Below are 24,783 nucleotides of genomic sequence, written 5' to 3'. Positions count from 1 at the left end.
ATTCAAATATTTGATAACTAGAACATATATCAATAAAATTTGTATTTTTTCTTTTCCTTTAGAAATCTACACAGTTGTTAAAGAATATTAACCAGCCATACCTCCAGACACAGGCTGGAATGTCCTGACCATAGCCTTTTTATGTGTTTATGACTGCTTTGGAACATTTTTTCATTATTGAACCCCTCACATATCAATCTCCTAGTAGTCATTCATTCATTCACTGAACATTTATGGAAACATCCTATGAGCCAGATACTATACTACTGATGCAAGACTTCTAAAATTGAGACACTTGACCCTTCCAGTTTCCCAGTGTGATGAATTAAACAATATAACAGAATATTCTGTTCCACTGTAGAAAGTTGGAATTGAGATAGAGCTCCCCTGTACCCGAAGCATTAACAGACTTGAATAGGAGTTGTTGCAAAATTTAACAGTTGCTGTACTGTGTGGGGAGGTGTTATTTAATCAGCATCCTTAGTCTTTAGGACTTAGTAATTCTTAGACCACAGCGGATGGGACCTTTGTGATCAGGTTTCTTAGTTAGGATAAAGGCAGTTCTTCTGGACTCAGTAATGACGGTAAATAATTCCATCACTAAATCAAAACCTGTCTCTAGCTGATTGTCCATGTATTATGAATTTCCAAGGGTTCTGTAGCCCAAGAAAGGGTGCTTGTTATAGTAATTGTCAAATAGTCGCTTTGTTAACCTGATTAGTCCCTAGAATTAATTAGAAGGGAAGAGGAAATATGAAGGGAAGAGAGAGAAGTATTGTGACTACTCAGAAGTCTTAACCAATTTTCATCAACAGTATTGCATGTACTTTCTGTACCATCTGTTTTTATCTTTCAGTATTTATCACACTTGCAACTAATTGTACAGTGTCTATACCTTAGATCAATAATTGCTGTGAGATCTCATGACTGTTCTCAGAGCTTAGCATTCTGCTTGGCACATGGTATAGTCTCAGAAAACATTTGTTGAACAAGTAAACTTCATTTATAACATAAAATCGTATGACACAATGCAAATTCACAATGACAATAAAAGCCATACTAATTGATATTCAATATTAAGACATGTAACAGCTTTGGTTTCTTCTATTTCCAGAAGATTGTGAAAGTCAAGAATAAGCAGTATTATTTAATTTGCTTAGCCAGTTTTGAGTTTATCAGAAGCTCGTCTAGTCTGCTGCATCAGATCTACATTTCAGAGTTACCTTTTTCTCTGATATCCATTGTTCTTCAGTAATAGATGATGTAATTTAAAAATAAACAATACTTTGGGGCAGGGGGATCCAAAACAAAAGCACATTCTAATAACGATGAAAACAAAAAACCTAAGAAAGTGATGATTATTTTTAGTCAGAAAAAAAAAATGAAGATTCAATTACATGCCATGGTGGTCATATTTAATTTTCACTGAAATCAGCTCCTCATGAACTCTGCTGTTTTTTGGGTCCGTGCTTTCTAAAATCCATTTCCTTCTACCTAAATCATGATCATATAGACCTGTTTTTCTCTTCTTGCCTCTTCTAATTACTCTCCCAGCCCCCTCCCACACACCAATGCTTGTGTATAATCCTAGTCCTTGACTTTGGCCATTTATCAAAATCCTGTTTATGTAAGACTCCTTGGTGAAATCTTTTATTACTTTATCAAAGGAAGCTGTTTGTTCACATAGAACCTTTCATACATCATACATCATCTGGTGTTTGGTTGTTTGTTTACAAGTCTGTCTTCTTCCCTGGACTGTAAACTCTTAAGGATATGTACTATGTCTTAGCCAACTGTTTATTTCCATTACCTAAGACTGGGCCTATTACATAGAATGCTCTTAGATTTAAACAGTACATATTGTCCAAGTACCTAATTGGCAGCCATTAACTAGATACTAAGTTTATAAATGTAAATATGCAAAATATTATTTTATTATATTCATTTATTTTTAATTGAGGTAATATTCGGATACTCCCACCAGGTATTTACTACCGTAGTGCATGGCACTACCAAATCACCCATACTCCACCATAAGGTTTACTTCTTTTAGGGAGCTTACATTCTTTTTTTTTTTTTTTTTCCTAATAAAGTACTTAATTTTTTTTTTTTTTTATTGTATCATTGGGACAACCTATCTATGGTTCAGAGGTGCAGGTTCATACTTCTTCAGATGTATGTCACTACACCCACCATGGCACTCATAGTCTGTAAATGCTTATAGAATGAATGAATGATTTTTTTTTTTTTTTAAGGAAGGAATATACATTCTTAATCATCAAATTTGGTGACATTGTTGTTCTACTCTCCTTAGCCACTGTCATTGTTTGACCCTGTTGATGTCCCTGTCTTTCGTAAAACTCTTAATTTACTCCTTGCCTACTAAGTATTCTATCTATAATTCCTTAATGGATGAGTATTCTTTTCTCCTGATAAATATAAACTCACTACAGGACTCACTGAATAATTGCTTCCTCTTTACTCTTCCTTTTGAATATTTTATCATTTACATAATTTTAACTGTAACATTTCAGTACTCACACATTATCGTGCTTACAAATATCAAAAAAGAGGATTTTGATTTTAAATGACATTTCTCAAAACTTTGAGAGAGATTAATGCCTTTGGGCTATTAAAGCTGCTTTACTTATCTTACAGAGGTATTATTATTTTCTAATCAGAAAAAAAAGTTATTTTTTTGAATGTATACATTTGATTATAAATTAATCCATTTGGACTGCTATAACAAAACACTGAAGATATATGTATCTTTGTATAGACAGGGGGTTAGGACTCAGAGGGAGACAGGAAGAGAGGGAAGAGCTTATAAACAACACATTTCTCACACTTCCGGAGATTGAAAAGGCTCGCACATAGTCACATTTTGGTGACCTCACATTTTGAGGACCCTCTTCCTGGTTCATAGCTGGCAATTTCTCAGTCTGTCCTCACAGGGTGAAAGTTGCTAGGAAGCCCCTTTATTAAAGCTTCTCTTTCTTAAGAGCTTCAATCCCATACATAAAGGCGCTGCCCTCATGACCTAAACACCTCTTAATACCAATTATCTTTGGGGATTAGGATTTTAACATATGAATTGGGAGGAGACACATTCAGACTATGATATTGTTTTATTTAAATAATTTTATGAATAATATTGGACTCGGTAAAAGTTATATGCATGACAATAAAGATTGGCTATTCTGTTTCTCTACTGTATCTCAACATGGCACAGTGCCTGAACCTATAGTGACTGTTTAATAAATATTTGTTAAATGAGTGAAATATTTTCATTGCTACTAACTACTCCCCCCTTATTTTAGGAACTTATAATCAAAACTGTATTAAGCTCTGCAAGAGATGAGCCCTCTGGTCCTGCACGGTAGGTCATTTCTTCTTAAGATTTGACTTACCTATTCTATGTTTAGAATCAATGTTTTTAGATGTTGATTGAATTATTTAGCAGTTCAGGTTATTTCAGATATGTAAGCTATTATGAATTACATAAATTATTTGAAACAGTAAATGGTTACATTTTTCATGATTTAAATGTTACCCTTCCTTTATTAAAAAGTTAAAATGCTACTCACCTTTTCTATTACATTCATCCCCTGTATCAAAAATGATATCTTTTCATTTTAAATACATTTTGCTTTCCCTTCAGACTGTATATTCACTATCTCTTAGGCAATCCCTTAAAAGGTAGTAGTATTACCAATGAATATTTGTTAAATTGACTTTGAATAAAATATTGTAGAAAGTCATATCTATGTAAATAGTATATATTAATATTTGTAAATATTTTATCTGCATGTTTTTTAAATAATTTAAGATTTTAAGATGCTTCTGTTTTAAATGTCTAACTAAGAAGTGAAACTATGGCATTTTTCTGTTTTATAAAAACTTTTCCCAAAAGGTTAAGGTTTAAATTAGCAGATTGCCAAAAGCACACTATATTCCTTTTTCTCAAAATACTGTTAATTTATATTTTATGTTTCTTGAAGCTAATTCTGATAGTATATCATTAGCTCCAATAGTAATATGTCAACTACTCCTCCAATCCATATCTGTGCAAACTTGGCAGGCTAACATTTATTAAGCCCTTTCTATGTACCATGCACTCACTGTTCTAAATAGTCTATGACCTCATTTTGGCTTTGGTTTTTTTTTTTTTAGAAGATAGGTTACAATTTTTATCCCCGTTTTTTTCGACAGAAGCTCCTCACCTAGAAATGGTACAGTTATGACTGAAACCCTGGCCTTTTGTCTTCAGAACCTTAGGAGATACATAAGTAATAGGGCAGAATTAGATTTGAGCTCACGCTTAGTTCTAGATCTTATGCTCACCTTCCTTTTTCAAATAACATTAATTCTCAAGTGACAGAATAAATAATGAAACCTAAAACATAACTGCCCAGAAGTAGACTTGGAAATAATTAACAAGGCAGTTTGTATTGGGTGTATAGGAATATTCCAGAAGATAAACTAATGTATTGTCTAAAATTGTTTTTCTGTGCCTTTTAGGAATATGAATTCTTAGAAACATAAACCCCAAAATCTGACCAGGAGCAAAGTTGAGCCATTCTGGGAATATTCTGTTGATATCTTGAGAAATAAATGAAACTGTACACACAAACAGCTCTTACCCTCTACTACAAAATAAACTTAAAACATTTGTAGTCACAGTCTGTGCCTTAGCTAGCTGCCTCCATGGAAGGCTTTGCTTCACTTAAAAATTTACTGCCGCTTTAGGTTACAGCTATTTCATTGCTAACCCTGAAACTTGGTTTTTAGATCTATAAGTATTTTCTAAGATTTATGGTACACAACAGTAAGGAAGAAATAAAGAGTAGACTTTATTTAAAAGACTTTCTGATAGTTTTGATAATAAACCATTTAGTAGCATTAACCTATAGTCAACTAAAAGAAAGGACCTCATAACCTCTGATACATCATGTTCAGAAAGAAAAAATTATTTACATTGGTTTGTTCTGAAATTTAGCTTTATATTGATTTTAAGACATGGCTGTTATACTACAATACAAGACAGTTACTTTTTTTTAATACTTAACAACCATCATGTTTCTTCAGAAGCTTATACTTGAATACACTAATAGAATTTGTACTGATTCTGTTTGTCAGATATCTCCCTTCAAGATGAAATTTAGTTATTTAGCTAAAGTATGTTAGTAGGGAAATTTTTACAAGGCATTAGGGTCAAGAACAGAAATTATACAAAGTGTGGTTTCTGTTGAAATCTCTTTATAAAGTATATAAATTTTATTTATGTTCCTAATTTGTTTTAAAAGAGTTTAGCTAAAGTTTAAAAGATATGAAAATATTATTTGACATATCAGAAGCTTCATGTTTTTCTTTGTGTACTTTCTTAATAAAATACTCTTTCTGAAAGCATGTTACATATTTGGGATATTTTGTGGCAATATCAATTATTAATATGAGTTTATTATAAAAATCCTGTGTTTACCTATGATCTTGATATAAATTATAATTGAAAATTAGGCTTAAAGAGTTTTGGGGATGTACTTTCCTCCCACCTTCTTTCTAAGAAGAGCTAATGTATAGAGCAACAGATTAACAGTGCTTACTACCATTCTGTGTTGATTGTTGAAGGTGTTTGGGTTGTACTGGTGTCTTTATTTATTCATTTGAAGGCTCATCCACTTTTATTTGTATTAATGTTGGTTGCTTTTTGTACAGATGTGTAGCACTTTGCAGTTTAGGTATTTGGATTTGTGAAGAATTGGTTCATGAATCTCATCATCCTCAAATTAAGGAAGCTCTGAATGTAATTTGTGTTTCGTTAAAGGTAAAGAAAACTATTTAGTGAAATATATTAAAATAGTATAGAATGTGTGGGTTTTTTTAATCCATGTTAATTACATCTTATGCCCTTATACAAATAAATAAATGTTTTTCTTATTTAATTATTAAATTATTACCTCGATCCTGACATTTTCTCTAAGAATGGTCCTACTCTTGAATTTAGGATAGCTTAATGATGAGCTTTTTTATGTATTTGGTTTTGTCCCTAGGATACTTACTAAAGATGACTCCTAAAAAGGAAACCAGTCATTTAACAACATACATGTAGATTGTTTATTTCTTAATATTTTTGTAACTTTTTTACCTTTATTTCCTGAATCCTTGAATTGGTCAGTTTTTTGGCTTTACAGTTTAAGTTAAAAATCCTCTTCGTAACCAGAATGTGATTTCTTCAGAAGTATTAACAAAATTATTTAGAAAATCTGAGTAAATAAATATTTATTTGTGAAAGAAATATTCATACTATTTTACCTTAAATGTACTCTCTAAATAGGACTCTAAAGATGCAGAGTACAAATATTACTTTACAGATATTTCTGAGTACAGATACTGTGTTTGAGATACTTTGCTAGGCAAAATGAGGGTACCAGAATAAAAAAAATACAGATACTAAATTCAAGAAATTATGATGATTGAGAAAGATTAAAATAAGAATAATAAAATATAAAAAGCTAAGAGAAGCCAATGAGTGGTAGCTTTACACCCTCTGATTGAGTTCACAGGAGAAGAGATTACTTTGACATAGACATCACAGCAGGCTTTGGAAAGAGCAGACATTTTGTAACAGGGTGGTCCCCAGGAAAGAGGGAGTTTGGGCTGCCCCTCTCTCTGCCCTGTAACAATTTGATCAAGGCAGAAAGTGAGTGAGATTTGGTCCTAGAGCAAGAAGCATAAAAGTTTGACTTTATGCAACTGGGGAATCATTTAAGAATTTTAGGCATAGAAAACATCAATATCAGAGTAGGTTTTTAGAAGATTAATTTGGAAGTATTGTATAAAGTTGGAGTAGGCAAAAGATAAAGTAATGAGTAGTTTAGAGGCTGTTGCGGAGATCGAGGTACGAGAAAATGGAACAAAACTTCAATGAGGTCAATAAAATTTTGTAAACAAAAAATAAAGTTTTTTATGTGTTTGAAATGTGTTATGATTTTGAAAATTTGCAGCTATGTCACTTCCTAATTTAAATAAACTAAAAATATAGTGACAAAAGAAGCATGTATGAAATTTAAAAGTTTTTAGCAATTAATGCATTTATTAATGAATAATAATTCAGGGAACTTTTCTTATAATAGTGCTTTTTTTTCCATTACAGTTTACTAATAAAACAGTAGCACATGTAGCTTGTAACATGCTTCACATGCTGGTTCATTATGTACCTCGACTTCAAATTTACCAGCCGGACTCTCCCTTGAAAATTATTCAAGTAAGTAATTTCTCATTTTTTTTTATTAAGACTTTGTTATAGACTCTTCAATTTGGATGCCTCATGATATAAAATGACATACAAAAGTAAATTTTCTTTAAATTTTCATATCTAAATAATGCAACTCAGGATGCTTTTTTGAGATATGTAAGTTCTTGACAGTTTGTATTTTATACTAAGACAATACGTCCTGAGGTGTTTAATGCTGCATGCACTTTGCAGTTGTCATTTTCTTCATAAATGTATACTTTGCTTCATTCTCCTAGGAAAGAAAATATACCATACAAAATCATTTACTTTCATGTGATTCTTGTCATTTGCCTGGGAGAAAAAAATCTGAGTGATTTATTTTCCTTTATTTCATAAAATAAGATTAAAATTCTTGGCCACAAATTCAAAGCCTCAAGATGAGGACCCAACCCAAGTATAGATTCCCTTTAAATATCCTGTAGTCCAGACCCTTTGGTTGGCTTATTATCCCATCATAGTTGACTAACACACCCCTCACTTTCTTCTTCTTTCCTTCTCTACTTCTCTCTGCTCTCACTCATCTTTCAGTGATTGGTTTAAATATCTCAAATGGTAAGAATCCTTACCTGTTTTTTTTCCAACTAGAATATATCTTTCTTTTTTTTTTTTTTTTAAGATTTCTTTATCTATGCATACAAGAGCTGGGGTGCAGGCCAGAGATGTGGAGGGTAAGAGGATTCACCAGAGACAGTGGGGAGCAGAATAGGTAGATGTACTGAAATACACTGCTGAGGGGAGCAGCGGGCACGACAGGAGAGGCCTGCTGTGCCATGTGGGTCACCTCCCCGGTTGGGGATCGAACTCGTGCTGCAGTGCCTGTAGATAGCTTCATGGTGCTGTCTTAACCCCTTGCACCACCAGGGAGGCCCTAGAATATATCCTTTTTACCATTGTACTCTTGTAACATTTTTAGGAAGGATGATAATTAATATTTGTTATGTGCGAATCACTTTGCCAGTCACCTTTTTGTATTCTTTCATTTAATTTTTAAGTCTTTTGAGGTAAACTACAAGAATATCTCATTTTATTTGCACTTGCTTTTTGTACTTTGAGATACTGTTTTTTACAAGCCTCTGCATCAACAACAGGATTTTATCTGCTGAAGGCTCTAATGGTGGTTAGTATTTTTTAACAATGAAGTTTTAATCAAGGTGATATGTACATTATTCTTCTAGACATAATGCTGTTGCACTTAATAGACTACAGTGTAGTGTAAAGATAACTTTTATATGCTCTGGGCAACCAAAGAATCAGTGTTAACCTGCTGTATTGCATTACTCACTTAATTGTGGGAACCAAATCCCACTGTATCTTCGAGGTGATGCTGTGTTATCTCCTCCACATATCCACCACCACAAACTTTATTTAAGATGAGAGAACTGAAGATGTAGTTACTATGAGAAAGTCTCAAGCTAATAGGGCAGAAACAGTTCAAACCCAAGTCTGTAATGTTTCAAGTTCAGACTTTTCACTCAACCATGTTGCCAACCTCTGTTAAGGCACTAAATATACCTACTACTGAACGTTATCACTGACATTTAAATGTATTAGTGTATAATATTCTAAGCTCTTGTGCAAAAAGTGCATTTATTTTCTTTGTTATTTTTTTTATGCCCAGGGTAACCTATACAGAGTCCTTTCAGTAAATGTCTTTTGAGTTGAATATCATGTCATGGTTAGGAGGTTGAGTTTGAGGGTTAGACACACCTGGTTTAACTAACCCCAGAGTTAGTTAAGTCTGCCACTTACTAATTGTATAACTATGAACAAGTTACTTAATCCTGTGAACTTTATGTTTACATTTGGAATAAATTATCTATCTCAGAGTTGCTCTGAAGATTAAATGATAAAATACATGTAAAACATTTAACAGTGTTTGCCAAAAAATGATGGAACATAATTTTTTTTTTTAGATTTATTTTTATTTATTTATTTATGCAAGCACTGGGTACAGTCAGACGTGCGGGAGGGTGAGAGAATTCACCAGAGCCAGAGCGGGGAGCAGAACAGGCAGAAGGACCGAAGTACACTGCTGAGGGGAGCAGCTGGTGGCAGGAGAGGTCTGCGCGCCATGTGGGACCCTCCTCCAGTGGCCGGGGAGCAGCCGGGGATCGAACCGGTGCTGCAGAGGCTGCGGGCAGCTTCGCAACCCGGCGCTCAACTGCTGCGCCACCAGGGAGGCCCAGATGGAACAGAAATTTTAATGGCTGTTGCTTGTAGCTATTATCATGCAGGACATCATAGTGGTATATAAATGTGAATGGATGTGTATGTCAATTAGGTATTAAAATTTTTGAAATTTTAAACCTTAAATTACTAACCTTTAAGATTGATTATTGTTTGAAAAACAACTTTTTTATTGAAAGCCACCAAATCCTTTATTTTCCCTGTTAAATTTATGTATTATTAATATTACCTAAGAAATTCTTCTTTTTTTTTTTTTTTTTTTTAGATTTATTTATTTATGCATACAAGAGCCGGGGTACAACAGGCCAGAGATGCAGGGGTTGAGAGGATTCACCAGAGACAGAGTGGGGAACAGAACAGGCAGACTGACTGAAGTACACTGCTGAGGGGAGCAGTGGGTGAGACAGGAGAGGTCTGCCTTGCCATGTGGGTTGCTCTCTGGCTTGCCAGGGATTGTACTCGTGCTGCAGAGGCCGCGGATTGCTTCATAGCGCGGTGCTTAACCCCTCGTGCCACTAGGAAGGCCCTTACCTAAGACATTCTTATTAACCATGCAAGTTTTGCAGATAACTCTAGTATACATTATAGTGGCCAGTAACTAACAGATAAACATAAATTTTATTATGTTCCACCTCTGTTTAAATAAAGAAATCCCAAAATAGTGGAGAATGAAATCCTAAAATAATGGGGCATTTCACTAATGATTACAGGTGCATCTAATGGGCTTGATTCTACTAGTGCTTAAAGTATACTTAGAGTAATTTTCCTACTTGATATATTAATGCAATAATTTATAGAAATATAATAGCATATTATGTTTAAGGCATACAACATGATAATTTGACATTGTGAAAGGATTACTAAGATCAAAACAATTAACACATCAGTTACCTTACATAGTTAACTCCTGTTTGTGATGACACTACTTAAGATCTAGTGTCAACAACTTTCAGATATTTAATACAATTTGATCAAATATAGTCACTGTACTGTACAGATCCTTAGAAATTATCATTCTTAAAATTGAAAGTTTGTATCCTTTCACCTATCTCTCTCTGCTTCCCTCTCCTCCTCATCCGCAACTATTGTCTCTGTTTCTGTGAAATATGACTTTTTTTTTAATTAAGAGACCACATGTGACTTATTTCACATAGCATAATGCCCTCCAGATTCATCCATGTTGTCACAAAGAAGGACATGTTGTCCTTCTTTTTAATGACTGAATAATATTCTATTGTATAGAGTCATATGTTGCTTAATGACCAAGATAGTCTGAAAAATGCTTTGTTAGGTGATTATGTCATTATGTAAATTTAATAGAATTACAAATTCAGGTGTTGTAGCCTATTACACACCTCCATTATGTGTAGGGACTACCATCGTATATGTGGGCCATTGTTGAAACAAACATAGTTACACAGTGTGCGAGAATGAGTGTGTGTATACCCCATAGGTACTACATTTTCTTTATCGCTATTGGAGGACTTTAAGTTGTTTCTACATCTTAGCTACTGTGAATAGTGCTAAAATGAACATGAATGTGCAGGTATCTCTTTGAGATAATTGCTTTCATTTCCTTCAGGTAGTTACTGAAGAATGGGATTACTGGATCATATGTTCTAATTAATTTTTTGAGGAACTGCCATACATTTTCCATGGTTGTAACAGTTTACTTTCTTACCAAAAGTGTATAGGCTTTCCTTTTCTCTACATGCTTGCCAAAATCTGTTACTCTTTTCTTTTTGAAAATAGCCATCCTAACAGATGTGGAATGATTTTGATTTGCATTTCTTTGATGATCAGTAATGTTTAGCACCTTTTCATAAACCTATTAGTCATTTGAATGTCTTCTTTCAAGTCTTTTTGCCCACTTTTAATTGGATTATTTGCTTTTTTGCTAGTTTGAGTTCTTTATATATTTTGGATATTAACCTTTATCAGATAAATGATTTGCACATATTTTTTCCCATTCAGTATTTCATTTTGTTGGTGGTTTCCTTTGCTGTGCTGAGCTTTTTGGTGATACAGTCTCGCTTGTTTATTTTTGCCTTTTTGGCTTTGTTTTTGGTGGCAAACCAAGAACTAATCTCCAAGACTCACATCAAAGATTTCATTGCTAATGTTTTCTACTAGGGGTTTTATGACACCAGGTTATATTTTCAAGGTTTTAATCCAGTTTGAGTTTATTTTTGTGCGTGATACCCAGTTTTTCCAGCTCTGTTTATTGATGAAACTATCCATTCCCCATTCTTGGAGCCCTTGCCAAAAATTAGTTAACCATATATGGCAAGGCTCTCTATTCTGATCCACAGGCCCATGTGCTTGTTTTTATGTCAGTACCGTCCTGTTTCACTTATTTACTATAGCTTTGTAACATATCTTGAAATAAGCGTAACACCTCCAGCTTTGTTCTCAAGATTGCTTTGGCTCTTCAGGGTTTCCAGTAGTTCATACAAATTTTAGGACAGTTTTTCTGTTTCTGAGAAAAATGGCACTGGTATTTTGATAGGTTGCACTGAATTTGTAGGTTGCTTTGGATGGTATGACTAAAATAACAAAACTAATTTTTGCATTTATTTATTTTTTTTCTTTGCATTTATTTTTGCATTTATTTTTGTATTCAATTTTATTCATCAGTGTTTTATAATTTTCAATGTATGGGTCTTTTACCTCCTTCTCCAAATATTTTGGTATTTTATTGACCTTGATGTTATTGCATGTGGGATATTGTTCTTAATTTCTTTCTGTTACCTTATTAATAATGTATAGAAATGCAGTTGATTTTACTATCCTGCAACTTTACTAGGAGCTTTTTGGTGGCTTGTTTAGGGTTTCCTATATGTAAGATCACGTTATCTGTGAACAGAGAATTTTAATTCCCCCTTTTCACTTTTCACTGTTTATGTGCTTTTTCTTTTCCTTGCCTAATTATTATGGCTGGACTTCCAGTACTGTCTTGAGTAAAAATGGCAATTGTGGGTATCCTTGACTTAGAGTAGAGACTTTCAACTTTTCCTTGTTGAATGTGATGTTGGTTGTGTGCTTGTCATCTATGGCCTTTATTAAGCTCAGGTACATTCTTCCTATACCTAATTTGTTGAATAGAGTAAATTTCTTGAGTGATAGAAATGAAAACTATGTTTATAAGTCTTTTTGCTTATCAGTATCTTCTAATTATTGTATGTGAACATTTATTATCTGTATTATAGCATTGATTCATGAACTGAATTTATAAGAAATACATTTATAGTTTATAGAACATACAATTTTTGCTCTATATGTGAGAATTATAAATGATAGGCATGCTTGAAAAGTTTACCTAAAAAATCATTTTGGGAAAAAAAAAAGGTTTAACATATTTAGCATAAATTTTGAGCAGTAGATGTTATATTATTTTAGCATCAATATTTAATTTTAGGATGCACCATTAGTTTAACATATTTTGAGCTTTTGTTTTTCCCTCAACAGATCCTAATAGCCACTATTACCCATCTTTTGCCAAGTACAGAAGCTTCATCTTATGAAATGGACAAAAGGGTAATTTAAATTTTGTTTGGTATTTCATGTGATTAGCTAAATATTGATGTTTTAAAAATGCAGAGGTATATCTATATCCATGTATTTACATTGTGAACACTAAACTATTTAAAATTAACTATAATGTGAAATAAGTCTTTAAATTATTTAACTGTAACTAAATTATATTTTAGTTCAAATTTCAAGTTAGTCATTGCCATGTGATAAAGCCTTTGAATCTCTGGTTGTTTTTTTTTTTAAAGATTCATTTATTTATACAAGAACTGGGGTACAGGCCAGATGCACGGGAGGGTAAGAGGATTCACCAGAGACAGAGCGGGAAACAGAACAGGCAGACTGACAAAATACACTGCTGAGCGGAGCAGTGGGCGAGATAGGAGAGGTCTCCTGTGCCATGTGGGACCCTCGCTGGCGGCCAGGATTGAAACAGCACTGCGCTTAACCCTCTGCACCACTAGGGGACCCCCCTGAATCTCTGGGTTTTAAGGAACCTTGGGGCACATTCTGTTCACTTAAAATTATTTCACTTTCTTCTTTCAGAGTTTATATGCATGGTCAATTTTGAGGATTTTGTCAACTCTGAAAGCAGTCATACAAAACTGTTACTGCTAGAAAGTAAAGAATTTCCCATGAAGGAGAATACATATAATACACAAGAGATTTGATGCTTAGGAGAAGACATCCCTTTGGCCACCAAAAAGTAGTACAGAATAACCTTTACCTTAGTAAATTCATAATAATAAACTCCATTATTTAAGATATTTATCAGTCTGAAGTTTGTTTGGTTTCTTTTTATACTTTCCATATCTTTCCTGATTGCATTTTCTCATCAATCAGGTGATTTTATGTATTATTACTAGAATTCATATTATCAAATATAGTTATATGAACACTAATACAAATCCCAAATTTATTTCTCAGAAATCAGGCAAGGGGGCCTCCCTGGTGGCACAAGGGGTTAAAACACAACATATGAAGCTGTCCACAGCCACTGCAGCACGAGTTCCATCCCCAGGGGCTACCCACATGGCGCAGCAGACCTTTCCTGACTTGCCTGCTGTGCCGCTCAGCAGTGTATTTCCATCAATCTGCCTGTTCTGTTCCCGACTCTGTCTCTGGTGACTCCTCTCACCTCCCCACACCTCTGGCCTACATCCCAGTTCTTGTATGCATAAATAAGTAAATCTTTAAAAACTAAAAATAAAAAAAGAGAGAAATTAGGCAATAGCTACTAGGTATAGAGATATTAAAAAAGAAAAAATTTCTACTACCAAGGTTTGTTCCCTGACCACTTAATTCACTAAACAGTTTATTCATCACAAAATATGTCTGCATGGTGCTCTACTTAGAACTAGTTAAGCAGATATAAAAGAGGTGTAGTCCCTGATCTCATGGATTCCTAAATGACAAGTGAAGCAATCCAGTGTAATAACTTACTATAGAAAGCAGCAAAATGTTTATGATAGATAGTAGAGTAGAGAAGAAAGTAGTTGTCTACACATTTAATTATTGAGGCAGAAGGGCTGATTAAGGTTAACTTCCTTAAATATAAATTGGATTTTTCTACATAAATGGAGATAAGGAATGGAGTAAGTTATTCCATGTGGGGAGAATAGTATAGTTAAAAAATCATGGAGGTGTAAAATGGCATGGTGTGGCATGGGAAAATCCCAGGCAATTTCATATTACAGGGTATAAAGTGCATAGTTCAGAGAAAATTAAGCAACAGGAATAAGAAGACGTCCGGTTACAAAGGCCCATGGGTGTCATATTAACAACCTTGGACTTTTGTAAAAGTTCTTTTTTCAAAGTGATTTGGAAAGAGTTTTGATGCATAATGAAATACCAGGTTCACGAAAGAGCACTTGAGAAAGTGTGAAAGTTATCTTAAAAGAAATAATGTGATAATTGTTATTACAATCATCTCTGTAATAGCTGATAATATTTTGAGTTAAGACTAATGGAATAGAGAAGATATTTCAGAGTGGAATCTACAACTAAGGTGAATAAAGAGGAAAAAGAACAGGTTGTTGGAGAAAGATGAGTTTCGGTTTTCTTTTGTTACATGTAAGGAGTAATATCCTGATAGAGGACACAAACAAAGCAACTGTAGACCTAAAATAGTAAATTTGAAGCTTGAAACAAAATTGTCAGCTCTGTCAACACATGTGTGCTATTAAACTGTGAGAATGTATGAAAAGTCACTTGAGAAATTACAGAATAAGAAGTTAACAAGGTTTAACACCTTTAAGAATAATAATTAAAGAATAGTCAAAGGAATCACTAAGATGCAGTTCACATGTATCAGTTCCCTCTTAGAGAAATCCAGAAAGTAGTGGAGAGACTCTTACACATTGGGCAGCTGAGAAAATTCTCTGTGCAAAATGGGTAAGAAATTCTGAGATATACTCTTGTCCTAAACCCCACCCTTTGCATAGCATCACAAAATCTGGAGGGAATCTGTGACTCCCAGCTTCTCTGAGATTTAGACCAAACATCTAACATCCTAACTTTTAAGACTGCCACCCATGGAACAGGCCTCCAAATCACCTGACTGTGACCACCAATTGGACTTGCCTTCACAGGTGCCACAGAATTATAGGAAACAAAGAAGTTGTTATTAACAGGCACGTGAGCACTCACCATGGCTGTCTGCCCAGGGTTCAGTCAAAGAAGCAGTCAAAAATGACCATCTTCCATTCTTTCTCTGGAAAGGATTTGTCTGCATACTTAGTTGCTGTCTGAGGATCTGGCTTCTTATCAGATTGCATCTAATAGGCATTCTGCATTCCTCTGGCTCACTCCAACAATAAAACCAGCTTAGTTTTAAAAGTTCCCCTTAGTTTAAAAGTCCCCCTTAGTCCCCCATAGTTCTTAGTTTTAAAAGTTCCCCTTCTCCCTAGAAAGAGCTTGTCCACATGTCTAGTGCTCCAGTTGCCACCCAAGGGACAGGCCTCCAACTCACCTACTCTAATAATCATTGGGGCTTGGTTTTATGTGACCATACTAATTTTTTTCAAAGCAGTTTTCAAATGGGCTTTCAAGCCCTTTCTACAGCTACCCTGCCTTTGCTCAAATCACAGGAAACAGGCAGGAATCCCCAACTCCCAGTTTCTCCCTGGAAGGGATTTGACTATACTTTCCCAGCTCTTTCCTGAGGTGCTGGCTTATAATCAGCTTGCATGTGGGAATTGAAGGGATTCTACTGAAAGCTGGTGAACACATCCCCAGCCATCTCCCTTCTCTCCTCCAACAGAAAACCAAGCTTCTCTGGAAAGAGCTTGTCCACACAAGCTTTCTTTGCTAGGGGCTAGATTGCATATCTGAAGTCCCAACTTTCCCAGCTGCTATGTAAAATGAAGCTTCCCTTTCCCCTCTGTTGGGGAGCTGTGCAGGCAGTTAGTCCTTTGTAAGCCTAAACAGGCATGTGGACATTTCTTCACCTTTAGTACGCTGGTGGATTTTGTCACACCCCAAGCTACTGGGAACTTCTAAGAACAAAAGGTGGCTACTTGGATAGTCACAGTGGTTTGAGGGTCAACCAAGAACTTGGGCCAGGCTACTGTTTTACCCCCTCCAATTAATAATTATCATATAGGAAGAAACTTGAGACTCTATAAATATTAGTTACTCCTTAAACTTTTACTAACTTATTTTGCTGACCATTTTTGATTCATACCAGAATTAATTATGATAGTTTCAAAGGGTGATTTTTCACTTCTGGTTTCCATCGTATAAGTATAGAATGATTCTCATTTTTATGCAATGGGTTTTAATCCTTACATTTTCACTATAATTATTTATTTTGATTCTCAAAACTGAGAACCTAATGGAACTAATGGACATGTCTCCTGCCACCTTCTCAAATTTAGACAGTAGGAGCCTCTTTAAAGTGGCTTGTTTGTTCTTTTGACATACCTGTTACTATTCTTGGGCATGTTCTTAATTTCTGTCACCACAGAATTTTTAAGACCCATCTTTACTTTCCTATGTATACAATACAAATATAGACATACATGCTGCACATATATGTACACACATATATGTATATATTATTCTCTCTCTACATGTATTAAGGCACCATTCTTTTGCCCTGACACCTCTGATTCTAATACAATACCTCAAGGTTCACTCTGTCCTTCCCCTTTCCATATTTGTAACTTCCTGCTCAGTGAGAAACCTAGCTCCCATTAGCCACATTTATCCACAAAATGTGTACTTCTTTGTGCAGATCTAGAGAAATAAAACCATTTTAGAATTAATTTATATCTCTATATAGTTAACCAGGAGAGTACATAGTTCAAAAGCTGTGTTAAAAGTTATTTGGATTACCTCCTCTGCACCCCACGCTCACTGGCTATCTCAATGAGTTACATAATTTATTTCAAAGTTCAGGTTATTTTTACTGTTTGAATTTCATTTTAGGATGTTTCAGTCATTCTTGGGTATCTTTTTCTTTTAATGATAAGTTTCTTTTGCTGTGCAGTATCTTTTTAATTTGATTTGAACCCATTCTTTCTTTTGTTTCCCTTTGTGCCACTGTAGTTGAGTCCCCAAAGACATCTCTGAAGCCAGTGTCATGGAGTGTTTTGCCTGTGTTTTATTGAATGTATTTTATGGTTTCTGGTCTTAGATCCAAGTCTTTGATCCATTTTGAATTACTTTTTGTGTATGGTGTGATGTAGTGGTATAGTTTTATTCTTTTGCAATTTTCCCAATACCATCTGTTGAATAGATGTTTCTTTCTCCATTGTATGTTATTGGCTCCTTTGTCATAAATTAACAGCCCATATATGTGTAGGTTTATTCTGTTTCTTTTTTTATTTCAGTGCCATACTGTTTTGATTATCTCTGACACTTGATCTTTTTCTTTATCTTATTTTTTGTTCTCTTGTTTTCCTGCTGTTCTTTAATGCTGCTTTGTTTTTTTCAAATTAATTCTTCTGGGAGTACTTTATAATTCAAGTTTCATTTCTTTCTAATAGGATTTTGCCCTTTTAGTTCTTTCCCTCACTTGAGTCAATTCTTCCCTTCTCTATTTCTTCTGAGTTTTAAAATGTTTTATTTAAGGTAGAATGTTTTTTTGTCCCTCTGTGGACAAGGTTGGTGGCTTTTTAGATGGTTTACAAGATTCCTACTTCAGGAGCCCCCTCTTTTGGCCATTTAAAGAAGTACGGTGTCTGTTGGATGCTGTTTTTTAAAGAGGGGAGGAATTTTTTATACCCAGCAATGTATTGGCTGATGCCCTTTTTAAGGAGGAAAGTTATGGGTCCATTAATGTATTGGATGATGCTTTTCATGTAGGACAGGAATTGTATGTCTGATAATTTGAGGAGAATTTCAATCTTCTCACACTTAAGGTGGACTTTTTCTTTCTGGCTTGGTTTTGCAGCTGCCTTCCTCTCTTTTGCAATCTTTTCCAAACTTCCCTTGCTCTTCATGAAAGTTTGCAGTGAGAGAATGGGGAAAAGCTTGCTGGAATTTTCTGTATGTTTTCTATTTATGGATATTCTCTTCTCATGCTGACGATGTGGGTTTTGTAATGTTTTATTGGTTATTTTTCTTTTTTTTTTTGTAAGACAATTTTTTTTAATTTATTTATTTTGTGGGACCCTCGCCAGTGGCCGGGGATCGAACTGGCGCTGTAGAGGCTGCAGGCAGCCTCACAACCCAGCGTTCAACCGCTGCGCCACCAGGGGAGGCCCATTGGTTATTTTTCTTTTGGCGGTTTTGTTGGGAGTCTTACACCAGTATTACTCCTTCAGTTGGAGAGTTAGCCTTTAATTCTAAAACTTAGCAGATCTCTTATTGCTACTTGAATTATACTTTTATGGCACTAACTTTGATTCCTTATCCAATAGAACAGATTACTTAAATACTGCTATTTTATTCCACATTTTGGATTAAAAATGTTATAGTTATTACATACATTAGTTTAAAAGTTTCTAGTGGAAAGACACATTTAATAAAATTGGTAATAGTTTCAGAAAGTGGCTAAGATGATCTTTCAGCAGATATTATTGAATTAGAAGGGAAATGTGGAAGTGAGTGTAATAACATAAAGGACTAATATTTTCGTTTGTGTTGTTTTGTACAGTTAAATATAACAATTTGATGTCTGTTGTCTTTTACAATCAGTTTTATATTTAAAAATAATATCAACATTTCTTTTTTGATTATACTTAAGGTTTCATTGTTCTTTCACTGAAATGTTAGGGAGAAATCCATAATAATGTTCATATGCAACATCTTAAAATCAGTTAAGTCTAGGTTAATAATAATGGTGGAACTTAGGGTTGATGTTCGTGAAATAAATTTTAGAAAATAAAAAACTAGTTTGTGAATTTCTGTTAAGTAGTAAGCTCTTTTTTAATGAGTTTTCAATCATAATGATCCTTTTGTTGTTTTAGTTGGTTGTATCCTTACTTCTGTGCCTTTTGGACTGGATCATGGCCTTACCTCTAAAGACGCTGCTCCGACCAGTCCATGCTACTGGTGCAGAAAATGATAAAATAGAAAAATCTGTCCTCAATTGCATTTATAAGGTAAATGTCTTTGTGTTGTTATTTATTTGGTTACCAAGGGTTCTTAAAACCTAAACAAATAACATTTATAACTATTGCTTTTTTTTATTGTTCTAGAACTAGATATTTTTTAAGAACATAGGTTTATCAGATAGTACCTAGAGAGATATCAAAAGTATTTCCTACAAGACACTGTTGTTTCATTTCAAAATTTGAAAGGAGTCCATTTTTGTTGAATATGAGAGTCATTAAATTTTACTGATCATTTTGAAGAGATATTAAATTTTACCTTGATTGAAAATTTAAGTTTTTAAATATTAAATATTTGGTCAAGCTCTTACATTACCACTTGAAGTTTTTCTTCTTTTACTTTTATTTTCAATGAGAAAAATTGGTGTGTTTTCCCTCTATTTTCAGGTATTACATGGGTGTGTTTATGGAGCTCAGTGTTTTAGCAATCCAAGGTATTTTCCAATAAGCCTCTCTGACTTGGCATCTGTGGATTATGATCCTTTTATGCACTTGGAAAGTCTGAAAGAGCCAGAACCTTTGCACTCTCCTGATTCAGAACGGTCTAATAAACTCCAGCCAGTAACAGAAGGTAAAATGAATTATTTTCAGGACAATATTGTTGCTTGGATTCTCTCAAGATGTGATCTTAGGTCACAGATGGCAATAATGGAGGAGAATATAGCTTAACTTTATAGTTGTTTAACCCACCATGTATAACAAAGTTCATTTTTAATTTAATAACTTTATTTACACAGACACTAAGGTTATATCTGACCTCATTGTCTTTGTATGTCTAAGTTATTTTTTTAGGTTTTTGATATTTTATACATTATAGGGTATACATAATTGAATAGATCTTTGGAGTCTGACAGACATGGTATGGAATTTTGACTTCCATTTTAATAACTGAATGACTATATCTGTTTCCTTATTTGTACATTGTGCATAATAATATTAGTTCCCTCATAGAGTTGTTTTGAATTCTAAATTATGTGTAAAACCCTTTGATTGGCCTTGGTACATAGTGAACTCAATAACAATTTTTATGCCACTTTGTTTCTACATTCAGAGAGTTCACTACCAGTTATTAGGAAAGATGTAGAAAAATACCTCATGTGAGTAAAAAATAAAAGTTCATTCAAGATACAGAGGTAGCCTAGAGGAACCTAGCAATTAAGGATTTTAAGGAGGTGAGGTACATGATAAAGTTAGTATTAAGTGCTCTTTGACAATAGTCTTTTATAGGACTTGATAAATTAAGTTCCACACCTGTTGCTATAAAGTTATTGGGAAACATCCATGCTCTTTTTTTATATATCATAAAGGCTATGTTGGTATAATAATAGTGGTGGTCTCAATAGTTGCAGCAGAGGTTGTGTGGCCCATAAAGCTGCAAATATTTTCTGTCTGGCCCGTTTCATAAAAAGTTTGATTCTGTCAGTTTGATTCTAGGGAGGTTAACAGAACAGAGAGATCAATCATGAGGCTTTTGCAGTAAGGTGCGCAATAGTTGCTGAAGGCTTAAATTGGTTAAATCTCCCCAAATTAGACCAGCAAGAATATGAGAAAGTTTGGAAATTTGAGAGAGAGTGTGTAAGTAAGGGAGTGTTAGAAATGGTTCGGTTTGGGCTGCCTATTGGGTATTCATATGAAGAGACCTAGTGTTTGTGTTGCATGTGCAGATCTAAATCTTAGCAGAGATATCTTTGCTAGGAATATGTATTCATGTGGTGTATGTGTGCTGAGAAGAAAATAGTGGAAAAGAAGGAAAATCAGGAGACAGTATTTTCTCAGAAACTAAGAGGAGAAACTTTTAAAAAGACTGGCTGTGGGTCTCCTGGTGGCGCAGTGTGTTAAGACACAACCTATGAAGCTATCCACAGTGACTGCAGCACAAGTTCCATACCTGAACGGGGGCTACGCACATGGTGCAGCAGACCTCTCCTGTTTCACCCACTTCACCCCTCAGCAGTGTATTTCAGTCAGTTCACCTGTTCTGTTCCCCACTCTGTCTCTGGTGAATCCTCTTACCCCCACCCCCATACCTCTGGCCTTTACCCCAGTGCTTGTATAAATAAATAAATTTTTGAAAAAAAATAAAAAGACTGGCCAACAGTATTAACATGATAGGGAGGTCAAATACAAAAAAGACTGACAACTATGTCAGTTTCAGCACAGAAGTAGGCAGCAGAAGTGGATCATTGTAGATTTAAGAACAAGAAAGAATTAAGAAGTAGAGACATCTGTAGAACTATTCTTTAAAGAATCTTGAATGCTTACCAAAATTCAAGTGAAAAAACAGTTGGTAAGCTAAAATGATTCAGGTTTTTAAAAACAGGAAGAGTTGAATTTAATAAGCTGAGAAGGAAGGTAGAAAGGGAATTGCGACATGAGCTGAAGAGTGTAGGTGATAATGTTCACCCAATTTCTGAGACCAGAAAAAAAAAATTGATGGAAGAAAATTAAGGGGATTGAGAGAAGTTATTGAGTGCCCAATAGAAAATGGAAACTACACAGTTTTGATTGGACCAATCAACATTCAGTAAAGTGGTTGTAGCAGAAATATAAAGAACTATGGCTTTCACAATATTGGTATATGATTTAGTCATGGAATCTGGACTTACTAAGAATTAAACCAATGTCAGAAATGGCTAATTAGTTGAAAGAAAAATGGACCGATCTTTAAGTCATGAAGTCAGACTTTATGACTTATGGTTGGTAATGTTAGAACAGTGATTTTTCAATCCTTATGCAAATTAGTGTACTGATGCTTTAGTCCTGTCCATAGAGATTTTGATATGTTAATCTGGGATTGCTGGGGTTCTTATAAGCATTGGCGGGTGATTGATTTGTAGCCAAGGTTGAAATCCACTGAAGAGGGGACCTCCCTGGTGGCGCAAGTAGTTGAGCACCGCACTATGAAGCTGTTCGCAGCCTCTGCAGCATGGGTTCGAGCCCTTCCGGCCGACGAGAATCCTATATGGCACAGCAGACCTCTCCTGTCTCACCCGCTGCTCCCCTCAGCAGTGTATTTCATCAGTCTGCCTGTTCTGTTTCCCGCTCTGTCTCTGGTGAATCCTCTCACCCTCCCCACATCTGGACTGTACCCCGGTTCTTGTATAAATAAATAAATCTTTAAAAAAGAAAGAAAAAAAAGAAACCACTGAAGATATCAATACATTAGGATGGTGGTTATTGAAGTGAATTTTTAAGTGGTAGAACCTTTTTAAATAAATTTTACAAGGAAGCCCAATTTGTAAAACTTGATAAAATAGAGCTGTAGCAGGATAGAGGCCTGAGTTGGCTTCTCTCTCATCCATTTCCAGAAACCCTCTTCAAGGGCTCTCAATTTTCAAAAGAAAATTGAGAAATCATCAGACTTAGGGTTTCTGACTAAAGGGCAAACTGGTAAGGAAGAGCTTGATTTTAAAGGTGTAATTATTATAGGGCCTCCCCTGGTAGCACAGCAGTTGAGCTCTGGGCTGCGAAGCTGACGGCAGCCTCTGCAGTGCGGGTTCGGCGAGGGTCCCACATGGCGCGACAGACCTCTCCTGCCACGCCCGCTGCTTCTCTCAGCAGTGTATTTCATCTGTCTGCCTGCTCTGCTCCCCGCTCTGTCTCTGGTGAATTCTCTCACCCTCCTGTACTTCTGACTGTAAATAAATATTTTAAAAAATAAATAAAGGTATAATTATTATAATAAATTAAAACATCTGCAGTGTGGCCATGATAATGGATTAACAACACAGAATATGAGTGAAGATATAAAGTTATACGTCAAGGAAATATGGCCAGAGTTTTGGGTTAACCACTAGTCACTAATAGTTTTTCTAGAACAAATACATAAATGAAATAGAAATATAAAATTTAAATTATAGTGCAGATATAAGGAATGATACTGGCAGTGCACTATAGCCAAATAATTTAGATAATAATTAATATAAATGTGATACAATTATTTCCTTAGATTTGACATAGTAAAATAGTGTTTATTTTACCTAAAAATAAACTTAAAAGATTAGTTACTTTTTACATTTTTAAGGTGTAAAATGATAAAGTTTGATTCAAGGCAGATAGTATACTTATTAAACAGTGAAATAAATAAATTTATAAAGGAAAGCTTTAATGTATTTCTTGCAAAATGTACTGTACCATTATCAGTCACTATAAAAGAAGCAAAGAAAAAGATTTTAGTAGATGGAGCTTTATATTGATACCAAATACTCTTGTAGAAGTACTATTCTCTAAATGTATTAAGTTGTTCCTTTGGACTTTCTTAAAGGTATTAAGGACTAGATAAATACAAAACCTTTTAGTAACAGCTGTGAGCTAACAGCAGGGGATTCTGTGGCCTGTAGTGACTACATGCTGTGGGTTTTTTTTCAATGTGACAAAAATGACTAATCATTGTGCCCTTGTCTAAAGCATGCTTCATCATCTTCAAGTACTTTTTTGGCCAAAGATTTCTAAACATAGTGTCCTTAATAAGCTCACTTTTGGATTGAACAAGTCTGATTTGAGAACTATTGGCAGGAGTAGCTGTAATTATTAAATTTACTAAAGAATAAAGCAAGGTAGTGAAGTTGGCTTTTTGTCAGATGGCAGTAGTCTTATTAGCAAAAGTCATCATTTGCAGGGTCAGAATGAAAGGAGGCTCCAAAGGATTCATTCTGTCCTAATTATAGTTTCACCTTTACATATTATGCAAAGCTAATATTTAAAGCATTTGCCAAAATTAACTTCCTCTACATGTTCTATTACAGTGCAGTGAATTGCAGCAGCTTTTTATGTCTTGCTGCTTTTGTATGCCATAATAATCTGTAATTATGGGTTTGCTGCAAATATGGTAGGGTTTGTTTACTCTGACAATCTGAAAAGACAACCCTGAATAGACTTATTTAAATGAATGCTAGTTATACAAAGCCATAGAAGCATCGTTATCTTCATTTCACATTTTCTCACAAGATTGGTTATTTCAGCATTTCATTTTGAATTTTTAAATTAGGGAATTTCATTTTTTTTATTATCTAAGCATATATGTAGAAGCAAGATATGTATGTTTTTGTAGTTTATTGCTCTAAAATAAATTTAACTGCCCAATTAACAAATTGAGAAATTTTAATCTTTTTATATATATCCTCAGTATAGAGAAACCACTTAGAAAAGAAAATGCTTTTAACTATATATGAAATCTGAATTTGTATTTTAAGTATTATTAGTGAAAATAAT

General features: G+C 34.5%; 1 protein-coding gene across 6 annotated transcripts in view; it reads left to right on the top strand.

Moving 5' to 3' along the window:
- The window catches only part of RALGAPA1 (Ral GTPase activating protein catalytic subunit alpha 1), a 199,357-nt gene that overhangs the window by 104,991 nt on the left and 69,583 nt on the right, over positions 1-24,783 (top strand). For all 6 annotated transcript variants that reach the window (XM_037503217.2, XM_054689860.1, XM_054689853.1 and 3 more), the window contains 6 exons: positions 3,321-3,379; positions 5,716-5,824; positions 7,154-7,264; positions 12,950-13,018; positions 19,429-19,563; positions 19,960-20,143. In XM_037503217.2, the coding sequence (XP_037359114.1) occupies positions 3,321-3,379; positions 5,716-5,824; positions 7,154-7,264; positions 12,950-13,018; positions 19,429-19,563; positions 19,960-20,143 (667 nt within the window). The remainder of the gene's footprint in view (positions 1-3,320; positions 3,380-5,715; positions 5,825-7,153; positions 7,265-12,949; positions 13,019-19,428; positions 19,564-19,959; positions 20,144-24,783) is intronic.

Source organism: Talpa occidentalis, unplaced genomic scaffold, assembly GCF_014898055.3.
Source record: "Talpa occidentalis isolate TD23 unplaced genomic scaffold, MPIMG_talOcc4v2.1 talOcc4.11, whole genome shotgun sequence".
In the NCBI taxonomy this organism is placed as follows: domain Eukaryota; kingdom Metazoa; phylum Chordata; class Mammalia; order Eulipotyphla; family Talpidae; genus Talpa; species Talpa occidentalis.
This window is presented reverse-complemented; position numbering and strand designations above follow the sequence as displayed.